Source organism: Scomber scombrus, chromosome 21, assembly GCF_963691925.1.
Source record: "Scomber scombrus chromosome 21, fScoSco1.1, whole genome shotgun sequence".
Lineage (NCBI taxonomy): Eukaryota > Metazoa > Chordata > Actinopteri > Scombriformes > Scombridae > Scomber > Scomber scombrus.
This window is the reverse complement of record NC_084990.1, coordinates 16594286-16615616: the sequence shown is the minus strand read 5'-3', so window position 1 is coordinate 16615616 and position 21331 is coordinate 16594286. Positions and strand designations below refer to the sequence as shown.

General features: G+C 38.3%; 2 protein-coding genes across 2 annotated transcripts; one reads left to right on the top strand and one right to left on the bottom strand.

Moving 5' to 3' along the window:
* Window positions 1-3178: 3178 nt before the first annotated feature.
* Window positions 3179-9865, bottom strand: ghitm (growth hormone inducible transmembrane protein). Its single transcript, XM_062442898.1, has 9 exons — window positions 9799-9865; window positions 9270-9418; window positions 7926-8028; window positions 7538-7649; window positions 5820-5961; window positions 5514-5622; window positions 5084-5272; window positions 3996-4167; window positions 3179-3841 (listed from the first exon to the last, which is right to left on the bottom strand). Exons 2-9 carry the CDS (start codon window positions 9390-9392, stop codon window positions 3757-3759), a joined length of 1035 nt encoding a protein of 344 aa, XP_062298882.1. The 5' UTR covers window positions 9393-9418; window positions 9799-9865; the 3' UTR covers window positions 3179-3756.
* A 5715-nt stretch (window positions 9866-15580) lies between these two features.
* Window positions 15581-18080, top strand: LOC134003664 (carbohydrate sulfotransferase 3-like). Its single transcript, XM_062442926.1, has 2 exons — window positions 15581-15660; window positions 15868-18080. Exons 1-2 carry the CDS (start codon window positions 15581-15583, stop codon window positions 17093-17095), a joined length of 1308 nt encoding a protein of 435 aa, XP_062298910.1. The 3' UTR covers window positions 17096-18080.
* Window positions 18081-21331: the final 3251 nt, after the last annotated feature.

The following is a 21331-nucleotide window of genomic DNA, read 5'->3' as shown; positions in this document are numbered from 1 at the left end:
CAGGCACTAATCCAGTGACGCATCCCTTCCCTTCGCAGACATCTTCTACCACATTGCTCTCACTTCAATTTCTCCTGAAAACTACACGTGGAGGGGGGGAAGAGTTCAGGTTTCACACAATATGGTGTGATCATCGCCTAGGCACACATTTGACGAACTACACATGAGGCACTGCATCACTATCACTGTTAAATGAGAGACTTGGTGACATTAGACTTCCGTCTAACAATAACGTGTTTGAAATCAGTGATGCTCTCAGTTTATATAATAAATGTACTAAAGCTTGTACAATGGGTACCTCAAACAAACAGCCTTGTTTCTGGTCAGGTGCTGCATCATTTGTTTATCTTTTTATTTTTAAGTACACATGGCACACTTGGCTCCTCTTGCTGATGTTTTAAAGGGTTTCAAAAAACTGATACCGGGCCTAAGCTTACCGTGGTTGCTCTCCTTGGCAACTCCCTGACCAAAACGTGCCTCTACTGCACTTGTGGATCTAAGATGCACTTTAAGGCGAGAGGCTTTCTTTGGCTTTTGCAGTGTACATCCCTGGAAACCCCAGTGACCTGTTAATCACTAGCCTCAAGACACAAAACATAGCTTTTAAAAATAGTCAGCATAGGCAGTCAGCATTATTTGATTTTATAATTTTGAGCTTCATATGCAATTTATATTATAATTCAGCATCCACTGCTGTCAAATTAGGAAGGAAACAGCCCAAAAATAAACAGCTGATTTGATCGAAAAAAGGGAAAAATATGTGACACTCTCAGGGTGTCAAAGTGGAAAAATTGAATGTGATGTTTTGATCACCCTTCACTGGATCTGATTACCAACATGAGCCCAAATATCATACTTCTAATTTTCGAACACGATTTCCACTGCGGTATTGGGAGATTTTTGGCCCCTTCAAAAAAAAAAAGAGAAGTGGATTTGCAAGTAGGTATCATGTGAGTGCACATTTGCCTGCAGGTTCAGGTGGTGGAGGTGTGATAATTGTATTGACTTACTCACTTAGAGGTGCAGTATTGTGCACTTCCCGTATTCACAGGTATAAAAATAGCATCTGACGTGCAATGACACACTTGTGCATCTTACTGGTAGCCAACCAATGAAAAGTCTGCTCTATTCACTAAAATAAATGCAGAATCCATGGGCTGCTCAGTGTTTACAAAGGAAGTTGATAGTGATGAGATGAAATAATTAATCTGTTTTTAAATTGTTTCATGAACAAACCAAGGGGGAAAAAAAAGTCTTTTAAAGATTTAAGGTAGAAAATAGTGCTGAAAGATTTTTTACTTAAGTAAAAATGTAAGAATACTGGAGTATAAAAGTGCTCTATTACAAGTAAACATACTGCATTCACACTATTAGTTACTAAGTATTATCAGCAAAATGTATGCATTGAACATTAACATACATTTTACATATTAAATGTGTTTTGTTGTAATATATATTATTGGATTATTATTACTTTCTTTTTTTGATCAACTGCTTTTATTCGATTTTTCCACCATTTCATAACAAAAATGAAAAAAACATTACAATACAAACAAATATCCCCTTAAAGGGGAACTACGCCCACATCCATTATTACTGCTTTCTTAACATGTAACAAACACTTTTAACATTGTAGCCGGTTGAAGTGGAACTAATTCATCAATTTTTATATTCATTTATAACAATGCATCATTGTTTTATGAACTGGTCTTATGGCTTCAACAGAAAATAGCGACAATTCAATTAAAACAGCTATTAATTAAATGTAGTAGAATAAAAAGTTTCTAACTAAAATTTCAAACTGATATGTGGTTGAGTTACATAATTCATACATTAGCATATTTATTAAGTATGGAATAGTACTAAATAGAAATCATCTAGTTAAGAACAAGTACCTAAAACATACCTATATTCATGAAGTGAGCTCATGTAATTACTTTACAGATGCATGTTGATAAAATCTTAATATTAGTTAACATGCTGAAGAAGCACAGAACAGAAATGAACTGAATCTTACAGGTTTAGGCTGATATAAAAACAACTTAAGTTTTGTGCGATTATGCAAAAGAAAGTGCTCATAAGGTCAGTTCTTTGTATTGTGGGTTAATGTGGTGGACGTATAATATAACTACAACCGGAACCATGAATCATTGTCCTCTGAACTTATTTAAAGCCTCTCACTCTCTCCCACACACAGAATGTCAAACCTATAAGCAGTAAAAACCTTGGACCCCAGCCCTATATTGGTCATCAATCTGAAAATGACTGACAGAGGACAACTTTTATCCCCAGTGATGGCAGATCTCCACATTTTGAAGCTTTCCTCAATCTCATCCATTATTGCCCTCTTTATCCCCTCCATCTGCAGGATTTTTCAATTCACAGCCTATATCAATCATGTGTCCTAAACGTGAATATGATCTGAGATTGAAACACTATCTGGCAGCTGCGTGCTCCACGTGTACATGCTTTAATGAAGCACCTGCATATTTACAGATGTTAGCATCTGTTGCAAGGGCCCCGGTTTGGAGGTTTAATTTTAGAGGAGCAGCCAGATGGTGGACAAGAGGATTACGACGCTAAGCCTTTGTCATCTGCTTCTACACACTGACTGTTTATAAGCAAATACAAGGTGGACCCCCTCTGGTCCCTCAAAGCCTGTGTAGAACCACTGAGCGTGTGGATGACTAATGAAAAAAATATGCAGGTTTTAAGATTATTTATCGGCAGAGATGAGAGGTTAAGAACATTTCCTCACACTGATCTTAGACACTGCTCAAAGTTAATCTGCTGCAAGTACAGGTCACTGAACTTGTTTACAAGGTGTAACAAATACATTTCTTAGATTTACCTGAACTCAATTATCATTATCATTAAAATGTTTCCAACAGATTGAAAGGATAAATGCATTGTTGAAAAAGTCCTTTCAAGCCAAACTTCATACTTCAAACAGCAGCAAGCAGGTACATTACTTTATATTTGTGTTCAACCAGTATCAATGCAAATTTATGATAGTTATATTATATATGTTAATGTTATATATTCAATAACTTAATATTAACACCTGTGCTTTTCCTAACCTGATACGTCAAAACATCCTGCGAAAAAGGTCTCCACAAAAGTCATTGCTCTGCTTAATTTTTTTAAAAATACGCCAAAAATTATTTAAAAAACAGACTTCAAACTGAAAACTTGTTTATTGAATGATGTAATCGTTGAAATAATTGCATTTTTTTCATCAGAAATATATGAACTAATCAATCACAGAAGTGCAGCATAAAACAGCTTTTTTATGGTACTGGAAGTCTGGAGCGGTCTATGGTTGACATGTGGCATTTCTGTTACTTGATTCTTCATGAACTTTCACCCTCATTATAAACCAAACACATACCAAGTTGAAATAAATAGAAATTATAACAAACAATACAAATGATCTCTGAGACAGGTGAGGTGATGCTGACAGGTCTATTTAACCCATCTGAAAGTCCAGGTTGAACCTGATACTTCCACAATCAGAGCTCTGTCTCAGTGTGTTATCAAGATAGAACAATTTGTCTTCATTACTTGGACTGGCAATGTGTAGCAGAAAGTGCAATCCTCAGATTTGCAAAGCATTCATGTTTTTCATGTAAATTACCAGTTAGATAAGACTTGTCACTAAAAGATAACACCTTGTGTGTGCTGCTAGAAATGAAACATGACATTGTTCAGTTCTGTGGAAGGTTAAACTGAAGCTGAAAGTCACAATCCTTCCCTTTACTTCCTTTTGCCACCACCACCAGACAGAATCATCACCAGCCTCATGAAGATGTTCATTGTGTCCATGTAAATCCCCATACACCTGCAAGATTAAAAAGACCCATATTTTATTGCAAATACATGTACAGCAGTATAGAGCAGAAAACTAAATATGAAGTCAAACTATTTTTTCTGGTATAAACATATTTTTATTCCACTTTCCAGCTCATTTTTAAGAAATTTATGGAGTAACTTACGAATTAATGGGGTCATATTTCTGTACACCATAGATAGGGTATGTCTCTGCCCTCTTGATGACCTTCTGTGTATCATAGAGGAGGAACAGGCTGAACAGGACCAGGCCTCCATAGATGGCCACAGAGTACAGGCCCGCTCCAAATGCTGAGGTAGGTGGCAGGAACATTGATCCTGGAGAAAGGAAACAAGATAAATACAGATATTTTTCCAGTGGTGGATTACTACTAATTACAATAAATTAGGTAGGTGATTGATCATCTACCTACCTTCAGTTATTATTTGTTTATTATCCTTATCTTGAGACTGAATTGAAAAGCATCATAATTGGAAGATGTGCCAACTTTGATACGCCTGTTTCAACAACTGCCACCAAATGTGATTTCTACTACACTGACTGAACATGATGGGGTTTTATTTTTAAGAAAACAGAAACAGACGTTTATATTCAGCAAGCTATTTGTTTATTGTTCTGCATGTGGACTAAACTGGGGTTGGATGAGAGAACTAACAGCTACTTAGCTATAATTTATAATTAAAAATGTAATGCCAAAGTAAATTAACCTGTGTGAAGAAAGTGCCATATGAACATGGGAACGTCTAACTGATGTGCCGTGACATCTCCCTTAAAATAAGTTAATTGCTATAGTGCATGCTAATTAATTCATATGGAACCCAGATATTTTCCTATTGTGTGACATGAAGAAAAATCTATTTGCATAAACCGGGTGAACTGTTTGTGTGAAAAATTACACGTAGGGTGTGATTTATTCAACAAAATTTGTTGGTAAGGGATTTTGAACTGATGGAGATGTGAAGTTTCTCATATGGCACTGCAGGGTCATAATCACGATAAGAACACTGAATATCTGACATGTAATACTTAGCTGTAGTATTTAATTTAGTTTTTGATGGAATAATCATTATTTATCAAGTACATCATTCATGTATCCTGTCATTTGACTTTGTGATATTTTAAGTGGTCAAGATGTTCATGCTTCTTTAATGTATTGTTTAATTTAAGTAAAGACAGAACTATATTTATGCTGTATTTATGTAAGTTTGTGGGCTGAGAGTGTAATTTACTAACCAAGAGAGGAGGCGAAGACGACTCCAAAGCCAACAGCCAACGGACCACCCATATTGAGGAACTTCTCGCTTGGGGCACACATGGCCACAGTAGATAGCCCTCCCACAATGCCTGCTGTGTACCAGGCGGCCCTCATCATCAGAGGCCCTCCCAGGAGAGTAAGGGGTGCGATGACAGCACCCATCACACCTTATCAAGAAATAAAAACAAAAGGACAAACCACATTTAAAACAACAACAACAACACAGGTCTGTGTCACATGTTTAGATGCACTGTAGAGGTTCCGAATATGATAGCAGCTCTTACTCTCTGGGGCTTTACATCACTGCCCTCTAGTGTTTAATTGAGGTAATTACAAAGCAGAAATACCAGGTCTGCGTGGGACAACACAACGGAATAATACTTTTTCATCAGATATTATCATACAAACCTGCATGGAGCATCCAAGCGAGGTGTTTGGGCATTGGGCTGTGTTCATATGAAATGGACCTGACCAGCATGCCAGCACCAATCACGGCTGCAAAAGTTGCTCCAATAGCCTGGGTTAGAACAAACAGTAAGTGTTCATATTAAGAATCTATAAATTCTTATTTTACCTCTGAAATAATATTCAATACAGATATTATTAAACCAGCTTCATTTATCAGTATTTAATTCTAATGTGAAATAAATATTGCCATCAGCCATCTGTCAGCCATCTGTCCATGGTGGGTCTGCTTTGAGTTATGAATCTCACCAGCCAGGATCCTCTCATCATCAGTCCCATGAGTGCTGGGGTCCTGCTCACTGCTACAGCTGACAGAGCCGTCAGTCCAACACTGCCTGCAAAGTACATGTAGGTGGAGTGGATCCTGTCCTTCACATACTGAGGCCAGATCCTGCACAGAGAGGAAAAGGGCCACGTGATATTTAAAAAAAAGGTACAACACAAACACTTTCTACTGATCTGAGCTTGACAGACCTGCCAAACCTGGACAAAGTTTTTGAGTACGACTGCAAATCACTGCTGTTCGCACGATGAATTATTGTACATCATTTGCACACATGCAGCAAACAGACAAAAAAGTGAGGGGTGCACTGACATGAAAATTCTTGATACCATTTACAGATTGTTTACAAAAATATCTGCAGATGCCGATATGGTCATTAAGGCCTTTGTGTGTTTGTCCAGTAGTCTTTCACCAGCCTAAACATAGCTTGCCAAGGAACGTCTAAGCACTAACCTACCACTATTGCTGCATTTATGTACTTTATATTGTTGACAATTCCACAATAATTAAACTTTAAGACAACTTGATTTTTGAAAATATTTTTTAGCTTATTTGGAAAGATGATGACAATGTAGATGTAAAACACTATCCCAGCCTAAGCAGATTATATTGTGTAGGGATGCACCGAAAACTCGGCCACCGAAAATCTTCGGCCGAAAATGGCCCAAAAGCGCATTTTCGGTTTTCGGCCGAAATACTTTTATCACCGAAACAACACGGCCGAAACAGCTAACTAAAGAGATCAGCTCCTCTGATGCATCTGTAGCAGACGTTATTCCTTTAATTGCAGCACTAAAGTGTAGTTCACTCAGAGTCTGTGAGCACACGTTTCACTGTGATCTATTTGGATCCTATGCACTTCATCGCGACTGTACTTGATCCGCGTTATAAAGATCATTACCTGGATGTGGGATTAAAGCAGCGCGCACGAGAAATGATCCGGGCCGCGATGGATGCGGAGAACCCGCTTAGAGACGGAGAAGCGCACAGCACAGTAGAAGGTGTGTGTGTGTATGTGTGACTATAAATGCAGCGCGTGTGAGAGTAAAGCATGCTTATAGCTCTGTGTTGCTGCTTATTAGACCAATACTGATCGCAACCCTCCACCAAGTGTAACACTAAGTGTTATTTTTAACTTAAATTAATTTTATATTGTGCATTGTTGTAATGTCATTGCTAAATAAATATTTTCATACTTTTGTAATTGATTTATTCTTTGAATTGCAATGCCTTGATTTTAGTGAGGTTAGTACACAGTCATAGCCATAAATGCAATGGTACTAATAATTGGCATAATAATTTATTTCAGTGTTTCGGTTTTCGGCCTTGGTTTCCTCATTTTCGGTTTTTGGTTTCGGCCAAGAATTTTCATTTCGGTGCATCCGTAATATTGTGGTTATGATAAAATAAATATTTTAGAGCTGGGTAATATGACTGTTCTCATCATAGGTAGGCTGTTACTTAATTGCATGATGACTTAATAAAAATACAGGCTGAATATGAACATGGCTGTTGACAGTATAGAAGCAATCACATCCTTCCTTAGATATTGTACTTTATTTGCAATAGGAATGTTTCCTTTGATTGAAATTTTCCTAAAGCAGGCTATGTTGTAGACTACAGTGCCCACGCCCACAACACACACACACACACAAAATGAAACTTGAGAGCTGCTGTTACTCACACTGCTTTTTCTATGGCACCAATTTCACTGGACATGCCGAGTCCGTAGTAACACAGAGCTCCAAGGCCCACTGCTGCACCTCCAGCCAGAAACATTCTTCCCATGCTGTCAACTAAAGCGAGGACAACAGTTATTTTAGTCACATTTAAAAATGTGCGCTATGAAATAAATCATATTACTTTAAACGGGTTTCAGACAAACACTGTGTCAGATGTGTGATTTTTGTATTATAAGAAATGGTTGCATCACAGTTATTTAATTTTCTTTGAAAGAAAGCTTGAAACTATGAGCTTAATGAATACTGACATCTATGATTTCTGACCACTGTAACAAAAATCCAGTTATATCTGATAATAAAAACGTGTTGATAGCATGTGATAGTATTTACTTCTAATGGCGGTATCTGTTGCTGGCTCAAAAGCTGCTTCTTTGAGCTGGTCTCTACTTGTCTTTGCACGGCGGAAACCAAATCTGGCCTTGGAGGAAAAACCCTGGAGAAAGAACAACAACTATTACACAAAACTGCAAATGTTGATTTAGTTAGCCTGAAAAGCAACTTGGGCAACATGCAACTGGCCAATATTAGGTTAGAGCTTCACTCATTTCACATTTAAAATATTTACACATTAAGTCTGTTTACAACTGCATACATGAAACAAGTTCTATAAAGCGTTTTGTGCCTCCAGGGGGAACTGCACTAATTCTGATTAGTTGATGTTATTTTAGCAGCACTGGTTGGGGCTGAAAATTACAAGTTTGAAAATGAAAAAAAGGGCATGTAGAGTTAGAAAGAAGTGATGTTACCAGACCTCTGTAGCCTGCAACTCATGTCTGCTTGAGGCTAGTGTCTCGAGGGGTAATGTATTGATTGTTTATTGTTTGGTTTTATCTCGAACAACAACAACAAATAGCCATCAAAATGAAATGTCAGAGCAAAATAATGTGTTCAAGAGGGAACAGGAGGAAGCAGAACTCTTATTTAGTCCTGTGCCTTCTTCACAACTTCCTCACAACATCATAAAATAAAATACAACAAAAAAATAAAAATAAAATACAAAATATTTTGATATATTTGATATCAATATTGAGATTTGCTCCTTTTATTATATCTGATGTAACAGAAGTCCAATGCTTAATCAGTGGATTACTCTTAAAGAAAACTCACAGGACAAAAGACTGGTTACTACTAGGCTCAAATTTGCAAATTAAATGTTCTTTTAAGCCTCACTGAACTGCTGCCAACATATTTAATTTGTAAAGATGTCGCCATTCAGCCTACATTATCAGGCAACAGTTGTCTGCCCTTCTTCTAATGACTTTGAACTCACTCAGTACCCTGGGGAAGGGAAATGGTCAAATTTTAGGCATCAAACCTGCCAAACAAACAATTTCCAGTCACATAAAATTTAAAGAGGGCCATTTTTCTGTCTGATTCTGGCCCAAGTGTCAACTTAGTTTCTGGTTTTTGTATGCCAAGAAATAGAGAAATTAGAAGACAAGAAAACTCTGATTTGGATGTGTGGTATTAAAAGCATTTTGAAGCTTGTTATTGTTCACTATCTGATGCAATCACATCTGTTGCTGTGAACCAAGACTCATAACAGTTTCTTCAAATTAATCTTACTGATAGCAGTCTCATGTGTGACACAATGATAATGTTTCAGTAGATGGACTACTCAAACAACATGTCAGGTAGACTTGTATGTCTTCCTGAGCTGTAACTCTACAGTACCTGCTGGGGCCTGAGCAAAGGGGGACAGGCCTTCAGGGTAGGTGTTCTCAGGGCCGGTGTCAGCACAGGACGTAGCCCGGCAAGAGGGAGGCTCCGCAGGCATGTTAGCCTTGCCACCAACATGGTCAAGACGATATATTATCCTCTATCTGAAAGATAACACAACATTAGCACACAGAGACGAGACAGGAGTGAGGGGGTTCTCTCTATATGTTTTTATTTGCGTCACAAACCTGTTAGGCAACAAGGTTAAACTAATCAAGCAAGGACACTGGAGAGTGTGTGATGAAGATACACTTTTATATCATAACATTTAACGTGTTTTATATCACATGTAGCGTGCGTTAACTACGCTGGCTAACGTTAGCTTGAATGACATAAGTGCGTAGACTCCAGTAGCAGCAACGTCTTTAAACTACCAGTATTGCGGTGCCTTGTCTCCCTAAATGCATTAACTGTTAACTTAAAATGTAGTTTCCCGCTGTAATATTGTCGTTATTTAAGATACTTAGCTGTAAATTAAGCTTACCGAGAGAGCAGCGTCTGTCTTTCACCTTTCTGGATACAAGTGACGCAATTGTTTTGCAACCTTCCTGAAGATTCTCAATGTGTGCGTCATCATTACGCGACAGGTATGATGGGGAATGTAGTTTTAAATCAGTCGGCGCTTCATACTCCTACAATTCGGCGTAATCCGCGTTTTAAGTATCCAGATTCTTTACTCACCCTTCAGTGATATATTATTATACATTATATATAATTGTTTTATTATTGCTGCTCATGTGTAATAATAACAATAATAGTGATGATGATAATAATAATAATAATAATAATAAAAAACAACCTTTTCTACTAAGAAGGCTTTTTCTTAGCTCATTATCGCCAATTTAATGAAAAGGTGATGAAAAGTCTCTAAATAATGATTTGGTAACTCAAAAATAATTACTTAGTACCTCAAAATAATGACTTAGTATGTCATTATTTTGAGATACTAAGTCATTATTTTGAGATAGTCGCTATCTCATTATTTTGAAGTAAGTCATTATTTTGAGATAGTCACATTGAAATACTGAGTCATAATTTTAAGGTTTCTCATTATATTGACTTAGATGATCTTTTTTTGTCATCGCATTGGCGCAAAATGGGCTTCGATATGAGTCTAATTATTGTTAATTTCTTTGTGTTGTGTGTTCTACGTTATAAATACTGTACCACATATAATATAATATAATATAATATAATATAATATAATATAATATAATATAATAAATCATTTCGTTGATGTTGATGTTTTGTACTTACTTTTATTCCACCTACAGGTTGAGATGCACGTTGTGGTTTTTGCCACTAGATGGGGTGCTTCGTCTTTTATTGTGGCTACATTAATACCTAATATAAACTAAAACAGGCCTAAATAACAATAAAGACAACATTACCACAATATTAGGCCAACATCTTATTGTCAACCATAATACTATAAAGTGTAAAGTTTATCTGTTATTACAAAATGACAGCAGAGAGTTTGTGAGGGCTCATGGCATTGCGCCTCCTGCTTGAAGCTCCGCTCCTTTGGTCCAAAGTTTTCCATGTGATCCACTGGGTCGCAACTGTTAGATTGACTTGTCATTCACTTCACCGGGCAGCCTGACCCGCAGTCTCCCTCAACATGTTTCCATCTGATCTGCAGGTATTACCTATTAAAACTAGTTCCGGTACTTGTCTTGGATTGGACTGTTTTTCGTCACACCAATGAATTAGTCTTGGGAAGTAATGGGATTATTTGCTACCCGAAATTGCGCTTTGAGGAAACTTCACGGATTAAACGAAGCTGGACGCGTTCAGACACCGCAGCTCATCATAATGGTGGGTATGGAAAGCGGACAAGCTGTTCCTGATATTATTATAGCCTCTTTGAAACTAAACCATCTTAAACTAATAATATCACATGGGTGGACTGTTACTTAACTGAAAAATACACAATGAAGTTACTTAAAGCAGTCACTTGAGAGAGCGTGACCATTAAGGGTCTGTTTATTAACAAGGCATGACTTCACTTTGGCCATTTGTCCTTTTGACCTGTGCATGTTCTCAAGAGACCCTAACTACAGATTTAAAAAATAAGCCCCACATTTAAGTTTGTTAAACCTTTCTATTCATAAATTGACAGCAAATGTACTTTTAAAGTAACATCCGTGCATGTTGTTTGTCTTCCAATTGTGCTGCATGACAATCTACTGTCCAAGCGCAAAATCAGCATTGTTATATACACATCACAATGTTCCAAGACACATTTTATCAAAAAGAGCATGAATATCTCCCACATTACAATCTTGACTAAACCTGTTGCCTGCATGCCATACTCCTTTCGCCTGCTCTCCATCCCTCCCCTCCACCCCACCCTGATTGAACCAGCTGAAGTGCGTCTGTTGATAAAATGACATTCCCTGCCAAAAACATCCCCAGCACTGCATTTATGAAATAGTTAATTGTAATTATATGCCATGTTGATGTAGTCACATTAATTTATATAATTTAAGATGAGATCCTTACTTAAAAGTATTTTGAACCAGTTTATAACAGGTTAACTGCTGTTTTAAATGATTGCACAAGAAATATTAAACTACCAATAACCATAGCAACAATTACCAGATAGCCTCACTGAAACAGGCAAAACATATTAGTTATACTGACAACAAATACACTGTGAAGAAATTTAAGTACAGCCCGCTATTTATACAGTGGTGGAATATAGCAAAGTACATTTAATCAAGTTCTGTGCATACAATTTTTTCTTTATTCATGTACTTCCGTTTTATGCTTCTTTGCATTTCTACTCTACCACATTTCAAGGGGAAGTGTTGTACTTCTGTCATCGACTTCCCAACAGTAAATGATCTCCAGTCAAATGATGTATCAGTCAGTGAATCAGTGTTGATACTCCAACAATGAATATGTAAATATAATACTTTAAATGAGTAAAGTGTACTTTTGCTTTTAATACTTTCAGATTTTGCTGTCAATACTTATGTGCTTAGATTTTGAATACTTGTAATGGAGATTTTCTTTTTCATTGTGGAATTGCTACTCTAAGTAAAATATCTCAGTACTTACATAAAATTACAAGGTGATAATATTTGTTTTTGGCTAATCCTGATAATTAAATAGCCCACTTGAAAAATCATGTCCAAAACAACAACCAAAAATATAGGTAATAAAATTCATCCAGAAAAATTTCTGATGGTTGATAAGTTTTCTTTCATCTCACAGTATATATTACCATATTGCCTAACAGTACTCTTATATTTTTCATATATCGAGACACCTCATCCTGTAATGGCAACCTAGCCTACACTGTTTCAGAGAGCACTTCTGACATCTGAAAGTATTACTTTCTAATAGCAATGTGATTTGAATGGGATATTCACTGGTAATTAGTGTACTTCTGTAACACTATAGTGGCTGACTGGTATTTAATTTGTCTTCACATAAGATTTACATTAAATAAGAAGCAGCTATTAAAAGCATTTGTAAGAAAATGATAAATGGTGTAGTGGCGGTTTTGTTATGAGCAGATGATCAAACGTGTCATATGCCTCAGTGGTTTATGAATATTCAAAAACGTCAGCTCATGTGTGTGTGCTTTTTTTAACTTTACACAGCAGATGCAATAAGCTGAGATAATTGGTGTAGATCTAATTTACCATATAAATGATAAAACCCCAGACCACTTATTTTCTTGATAAATACTTGATTTTTAATCATACAGTATATGGAGGGAACTAAAACTGCTTAAATACATACTACATCCCACTGAACCACTCTGTCGTAGAAAAAGTACTGTATAATTTATGTCAAATTAACTTTTTCGTGGAGAGAGGAGTAATCTTTCACTCATGTCTTATTCATCAGACTGAATCATTTTTTGAGTTTGTCTTAATTTGTTCAGGTACAGTGGCAGTAGAAAATAAACTGTAGAATAAACATGCTGTACTATAACTGTACATCTAGTCAGATCTGTTGGTTTTAGACAAACTCTGGCTGTATTTGCACAATGATAAATTATTTCTGAAGGCTTAAGGACTCAGTAATTTCCCCTGGTGCAGCCAACTATCTGACCAGTTCTACATGACTTGTAACATCCAGGGGCTTAGTCACTGACCCTGTGACGTGTGAATGACCTGGGAGTTTATGTTCTGCGATCTCAGCCCAAAGGGGGTTTAGAGTCACTCCTGTGTAAAGAGACCTTTGTGGTTGTGGCATGCGGCAGGGTGGTGCAAGACGGAGCTGATTTTTCCTCTTGGAGGAAACGTGTCTCAGTACACAGGCTGTTCACCTTTTCATTACACGCCGGTCCACGTCAACAGTGCTCTATTGGAGCTGTAATCTTCCCATTCCCTCTCAGAGAATTTCACGGGCAGTGTCCAACCATGCCCTGTGTTTAGACTGCCGTCATTTGGACTGGCTTCTGTGCTCAAAACTGGCCTGGGACAGATGTTGCGACAGGATGTGAGAACTGGACCTCCAGATGTGTTAAACTCAGAGACTCAGGCTCATCAGAAATGAGAAAATGACGGTCATGTATTTGCGAGTGCTGGCAAGCTTTCACTTCCTACACAGTGCCACTTGTTTCGTGTCAAACAGATGACTACCTTGCTGAAGTGAGTGAAACGGTTGTTCTGTTGGTTACAGCTCTGCTGATTAATAGCTGCAGTTTCACTAATGTGTTGGCCTTGAGGCTAGACCTTCAAACATTTAACAGTGATCCATAAGAAATCACAGACACACTCAGGATTCTGTTTGTGGCACCTGACAGATCCAATAAACAAATGTTTTCACAAACCCAGACGTATGATTCAGGATTTTAAAAAAGACTTACTGTAGACGTCTGTGTGCTTACTTGTTCAGCTCATCACAAGCATCCCTTTTAAATTTCTAACTCAAGCATTTTTGTGGGCACACATCAAAATTACACTTTGCCAGTTTCCCCAAGGGTGGAGACTGTCTCATTTACTCTTCTCGTGTTATTGACCTCTTTCACTGGCACATGAGGTAAGGAGGATTATGGTAAAATCCGAAGATTAGTAAGGGATCTGAGCCAAGCTACCATTATCTCAAAAGTGAACTAATCTTACTAATCTTTCAGGAATGTGCAAGATATTCCCAAATATGCATCATTAAATCCACCCTTATCTTCATTTGAATACCTGCTGTCTGCCCTCTACAGACTTACAGAAGAACTAAATGGTCTGCAGACTCAGAGTATTACAGTGTATGGCTTCATGACAGGCAGGCTTTCCCCCTTCAGTTCTGTTCTGTGCAGTTATACCTCTTAGCATTTAGACACTTCCTCTTCAGTGTCAGTTGTTTTAGAGGAACAAAGGCATATTATGAGGAAACTGTGAGCCATTAGCCTATCACCAGATGGTCTACTTTACCAGTAGCCCATGTTAGTGTTGAAAAGATCTCCTCCCAGTGTTGACATGGAGGAGCAGCTGGCAGTTTGGACTACAGGCTGCTCTGCTACCTTCACCAGTGGGAAGAAGGATTATCACTCTAACTCAGACAGCCCTCAGTTTTCAAGCAAATAGTTTTGGAATTACAGTTAATTACAAAACTTTGCTTGATTACGGTCTGTCACTTGTATTTCATTTGTGCCCTCACAGTTGTTTTTCAGCTCATTTTTAAATAACTTATACTCAGACAGACTCATAAATAGTTTCTCTGTGTGCACCAGCCTTCAGTCTTGCTTGGTGGGTGGGCATGTTCCTGAAATGCACTGGTGCACTTAAAGATAACAAGGACTTCCTCGTGGGAAGGACTGGATTAGATTTCAGAAAGACTCACTCAGCTATTTTCTATTCTTACCTTGTTATATTTTTGTCTGAGTAAATTCCTCCATCTTTGGTTGTGCAGAAAGCAGTGCAGTGATGATGCATAATTACAAATAGAGGAAGATAAGATACATGGGGAGAAAAAAACTCTCTGTGGAACCACCATACTGACTAGGCATTGCAGTGCTGTTTTATACGTGCAATAATAGACTGTCAGCTTCCCCATTTGGCTGACTACTTAAAACAAATACCTTTCAGTGTTCCGACAGAAAGAATTGAGACCCAAGTAGTTGCTCTCAGGTGCGCTCAAATGTGCAAAATGTGTAAATGACAGGTTGATGTTCATTTCATTTACAGGATGAAACATTGACTACAACGGGGAATACAAATAACTGGAAGGCTCTTTAAGAAGGCGACTGGGGACTTGCGAGATTGGCAGAACCTATTAAGAAGCACATCCAGGCACGGCTACATCCAAGAATGAGGATCAAATACACAATATCCATCGTCTTTTTTGTGGCACTCGTTATCATTGAGAAGGAAAACAACATTATCTCAAGGTAAGTCAATTTCAGTGATCAATGGAGCGCTTTTGTGATTTCCAACAGATTTATGTAAGTTTATTTCTCCCAAGCTTGAAACATATTTTACAAAAACTCCTTGAGCAACATAAAAATGCTGCAAATGTCAAGTTTGATATTGAGGCTATGACTTCTTTCTCTTAACTTTGAAAAATAACATAACAGTGATTCCTCTCACACTTTCAGGGTGTCAGATAAGCTTGCCCTAAAGCAGACTCCCCAGACCCCTCTACAGCCCAGTGGTTTTCCCCACATATTGCTGAAGCACAATGGTTCCTTCACCTCACTCAGCAAGAAGGACTCTGCTTTCACACTGATGAAGCGACGCCTGGAAAACTACAGCGAACACCAGGAGGTGATGACAAGGGGCAGGAAACATATCCTCCTCTTAGCCACCACCAGGACAGGCTCCTCGTTTGTGGGCGAGTTCTTCAACCAACAGGGCGACAACATGTTTTACCTGTTTGAGCCATTGTGGCATGTAGAGAAGATGTTAACGTTGGAGACTGGCGGCACCAACGCCACAGCGGCAGCCAAGGCGTACCGTGACGTGCTCCAGCAGCTCTTCCTGTGTGACTTCTCCATGTTGGAGAGCTTCCTTGACCCCCTCCCTGTGGAACACATCACAACCGCCCTCTTCCGCAGGGAGTCGAGCAGCTCTCTGTGTGAGGAGTCAGTCTGCAGCCCAGTCATTAAAGGGGTGTTTGAGCGGTATCGCTGTAGGACCAGACGCTGCGGGCCCCTGAATCTTACGATGGCATCCCAGTCCTGCCTTCATAAGGAGCACAGGGCCATCAAGTCAGTGAGGGTGCGCCAACTGGAGACCCTCCGTCCTTTGGCAGAGGACCCACGTCTAGATATTAAATTCATTCAGCTTGTTCGGGATCCTCGGGCTGTATTAGCCTCACGCATGGTGGCCTTTGCTGCCAAATACAAAAACTGGAAGCAGTGGGCCATGGATGGGGATGTGCCTATTGATGATGATGAGGTGAGGAAGCTGAAGGGAAACTGCGACAACATAAGGATGTCTGCAGAGGTCGGCCTCAGACAGCCACCATGGCTGCGCAGACGATACATGTTGGTGCGGTACGAGGACATCGCCAGGTTCCCAATGAGGAAGGCAACCGAGATGTACAAGTTTACTGGAATCCCATTCACTCCACAAGTGAAATCCTGGATCCTGAAGAATACGCAGGCCTCCAAAGAGACCAGTGGTGTTTTCTCTACACAGAAAAACTCCTCAGAACAAGTAGAGAAATGGAGGTTCAATATACCATTCAAAATAGCCCAGGTTGTACAAAAAGTGTGCGGCCCGACACTTAAGCTTTTTGGATACAAATTTGTAAGCAGTGAAGAAATGCTAACAGACAAGTCAATTAGTTTGATAGAAGATAAAGTGTTCAACTTTTTATAGACTTTGATGGACACAAACTCTGAACCCTGATGCATGAAAAACATCCTTCGGAAAACTCTGAAATGACTGATATTTATTAGGGTCTTTTATCCTGATACAGAGAACTATATATTTTCTGATAGCATGCTATTTAAAGTTTTTTACTATTTAAGATAGTTTGATGAAGAAAATGTATTGTTGAGCACAAAATACATATAAAGCTTTTAACCATTGTAGGAAGGATGATGGAAACAATGTTGAAACCTTACTTGTGGGTATGACATGGGGAAAATAGGAAACTATCTTTGTTATTGCACTCCTAACTATTTTCTCTTTACAACCCAAACTGTATCATTTGCTGTAGTTCCTTAGTAAATAGGGTGAATGAGGTATAATAATGAGCAATTTCAAACACTTTCAAGAACCTCCATTAGTTATTTTCATCCTGCCACTGCTAAGTTAGCACAATAAGCTGCTTTTAGACCAAAGAAACTTGAAATGTAAAGTCCAAAAAAAATGAATTGCTTTGTATATAAATGCTCATGGCAGGAAGAGGAAATACCAATGTTTTGCCAAGTTATTTCTACGCAAGAGATTAAGAAGTAATGTTCCATGCTAATTTATTTATACTTTGCTAAAAAGGTCCTCATAACTCCAGCTCTGAATGTGCTCCACTAGTTCTTTCCTTCCCTGCAGGGGTACCTTCCTTGCACACGTACTGTATTCTGTAGGTTGCTGTACATGCATGTTTGTAATTGGCCAATGGCTGTTTGAAGTCATCTCCAGGACTGTAAGGACCTATTTTGTAAAAACAGATGTTTACATTATTACTGTATGCAAACATTCCAACTGCAGCTGGTTTGCAGGATTGTGTGAGGTTTGTCAGCAGGTCTCTGTCTGTTGACACAAGTCTCTTGGCTAGTGATAAAAAGAGGCCCTGATACTCTGTTCTGCCAGGCTGGTTGCTGACATTCTAAGCTGTTTCTTTTGCAATTTGCTTGTTACAATAAACCTGCTTTTACATTGACTGTAAAACATCACATTCTAGCAAGGAAATCATTTTTTCGCAAATATTGTAACTGTAGCAAGCAGTTAAGCGCTGTCATTGTCCTTACTTGTGTGAAAGTATTTTACATTTAAAGGACATAAGCACAACTTCTCCATTTTGTCATCTTTGTCAGTTATCTTTTTTCATCATCCAGCCTATTTAGCAATGACACACACACACACACACACACACACACACACACACACACACACACACACACACACACACACACACACACACACACACACACACACACACACACACACCAGAAACACAGAAAAAACAGAAACACCTTTAAATACAATGCACAGTAAAAGTTCCCCTGCAGTAATTAGTACCTTTGTAAAGCTTCAAGAGGAATATTCCAGTTATCTTGGTGTAAGTGGAGGTCTGCTTATAACTAGTCTGTCTTTGCCAACGCAGTTACATAGACATTAGCAAAGAGCAACATAGTATACTCACCAACACTGACAGACCCTTCATCAAGTACATCCTCAAAGATTACCTAAAATGAATCAGTGCCTCCACACTGTTTCAAACATTGACTGTATATAGTTTTAAACAAGATTAAGAGTCTACAGTGGCTCTGTGAGGCTGTGCTTGGAGCAAAATGATAATGTCAGCATGCTAACATGCTCACAGTGACAATACTAACATGGTTATTGGTATAATGTTTATCATGTGGACCATCTTAGTTTAGCAGGCTAGCATACTAGCATTTGCTAATTAACACTGCACAGTACAGCTGTGACTGATGGAAATGTAGTTAGTGAGTAAGTATTTGGTCATAAAACTACTGGAAAAATGTAAATTTTGACCTGATGATGGCACTAAACAGAAAGCTAAATCTAGAGGGGGACATGAATGTCTGTACCAAATTTCTTAGCAAGCCATCCAATAGTTGTTGAAATATTTTACCAAAAGCCACAAATGTTTTTTGATGGGATGTCTTCATTAAGATGCAAGAATGCACCATCCATGATTGATTAATTTACTCACTCTGGAGGACACTATCAAATGGTCATATACATAGAGGTCAATAAAATTAAATGCACTGAAGTTTCCATATGAATATTCTGAATATGAATATATTCCGGCTATTCCAACTGGAAGACTTAAATCTTAAGATCTGAATGTCCGATAACAACAAATATTTTATTACATTAAAAATATAGATAAAACAAAAGTTTAAAAAAGCCAAGAAAATGTAAAAAAAAATTGTGGTTCATTTCATCATTGTTGATTTCAAAGCCTCTTTACCTTCTGTGTGGTTAACAGAAGTGTCTCTGTCCTTTTTCTGTCCTATACAGGCCAAATGCTTTCGTGTTGTCTTTGCTCACTGACTGGTTTGTCTCTGAGGAGGCAAGAAGCAGGATACTGTGGAGGCAGCTGCCATGACTTCCAGTATGTTTACCACTGTGGGCCCGGCTATTTAAGTCTCAAAACCTAGTAATTACCAAACTTTACATATAATGTGGTCCAAGTCATTTTTGGCCACCTGACCCCACCCGCTTACAGCAAGACAGGACAGCTGTTGTTTGCACTGTCTCTTTCTTTCTGCTATGGTAATTCTGTTTTACACTAAAAGTGACTTTTTTTTTGTTTAAACTTTTATAATTTCACCCATCCATTCTCTCACACTGCTAAACTAAACCACTTCAGTGCACTTTAAGTATGTTCACTCATACCAACAGATCATTATCTGGTTAGTTTGGGCTGGTTGTTCTATTTAAGTAAAAAGTGTTGCCAGGTCTGTAGAGTCTAAGTCTAAACCTAATGAAGAGAAGTTCGGCATTCATAAACTCTTCTATTAGAGTGGCTTTATATGGGACGTGTGGAGGGTGGAGTCACTGTATGGTTGAAGCAAATATAGAATAACCACTTTCCACTGAATTAAAGCCTTCTCACCCCCCTCTGCAGTAAAATGAGGGTATTTAGGTAGCCCCACCCTCCTGCTCTGTTATATGGTGCCCTGCCACATCAACCATGAGGGGTTAGAAATATGCAAAACAGCCTGAGTGTTGGATCAGACTGGTACTGTGCTGTAAGATCTGTGTTAAACAGACATGAATTTGAGGTAATTCAGACGTGTCTCTGAGCTACACATAAAACTTGTGCTGTTGCAGGCGATAATGACTGTTGAGGGGGAGACATAAATCTAAATACACTGTAAATGATCTCGTACAGAGGAATGCAATTCATAAAACTCAGGTTGTTGCATGTGATAATGACTATGTGTGAGGAGTTGAACAGAATCTCAATCCACAAAAATTGCTGTGTGCAAACGATGAATGATGAGGAGACAAATGCAGCAGTTTTCATCTGTCCAATAACATTGACATATTAGAAATGTCGGTATTATTGAGTTTTCACTCATTTTCATAACTACACTCTACATAAAATCCATATGGGCAGTTTTCCAGTGTATCAGCAGACATGATTTTTGAAGTTGCATTAAGAACAGTAGCAAACTTTGCATAGGAAGCACTTCTTGGCCAACATCATGCTGCTTCATGCTTCAAATAAAAAGCTGGCAATAAAACCTGTTTTTCGTTGGCATTTATTGACACTGGATCAAATGGCAAATGACCTGTCTCGCTATTATTAAAGCCAGACATTTTTCTAATTTTGCGCTGAAACAGGAAATGGTAACCTGGGGATTTATGGGTGCTGTTTTTTTTTTTCTTCACATAAAACCATAGACAGACATCAAAGATCTGATGTTATTTGGTTTCACTGCCACAGCTGCACTAATGTGTCTACTGTCAACATAGTTTCTCAAAGTAGCGTAGAAATAAGTGTGAACTCCAGTTTTTCTCCTTCACAGAAGAAGTTAGCCACTGTGTCATGCTGTGTCACTGTACACTTTTGAAATTGCAATTGGGAAACTCTGTACTGATGATATCAATATACTTACATTACAATTCATTTAATTATTGAGTAACATTTCATTGTGAAATGACACATAACTCAACCTTTCTTTGAGCACTGCCTTGTGGCTGACCACAACATAACAGCCTTTGACAGAACGGAAATGGATGCCCATTTTCTTTGAATTTAGGTTCAGCAAAACATGTGAAAAGTGCCTAGGGGATGTGGGTAGAGGCTCAAACTGTCTGACCATTACAGCCACCAAAATGTATAAAAAACCAAAATAACAATAATTGTGATGACTGTGGTCATTTACCAAAAAAAAGAAAAAGAAACTG

Bases quoted from the DNA above. Each gene is read 5' to 3' on its own strand.
- LOC134003664 (XM_062442926.1), top strand. From the start codon at position 15,581: ATGAGGATCAAATACACAATATCCATCGTCTTTTTTGTGGCACTCGTT. The intron at 15,661-15,867 runs GTAAGTCAATTT...TCACACTTTCAG, and splicing joins GAAAACAACATTATCTCAAG to GGTGTCAGATAAGCTTGCCC.
- ghitm (XM_062442898.1), bottom strand. From the start codon at position 9,392: ATGTTGGTGGCAAGGCTAACATGCCTGCGGAGCCTCCCTCTTGCCGGG. The intron at 5,273-5,513 runs GTTTGTATGATA...TTTCTTGATAAG, and splicing joins CGCTTGGATGCTCCATGCAG to GTGTGATGGGTGCTGTCATC. The intron at 3,842-3,995 runs GTAAGTTACTCC...TTAATCTTGCAG, and splicing joins AAATATGACCCCATTAATTC to GTGTATGGGGATTTACATGG.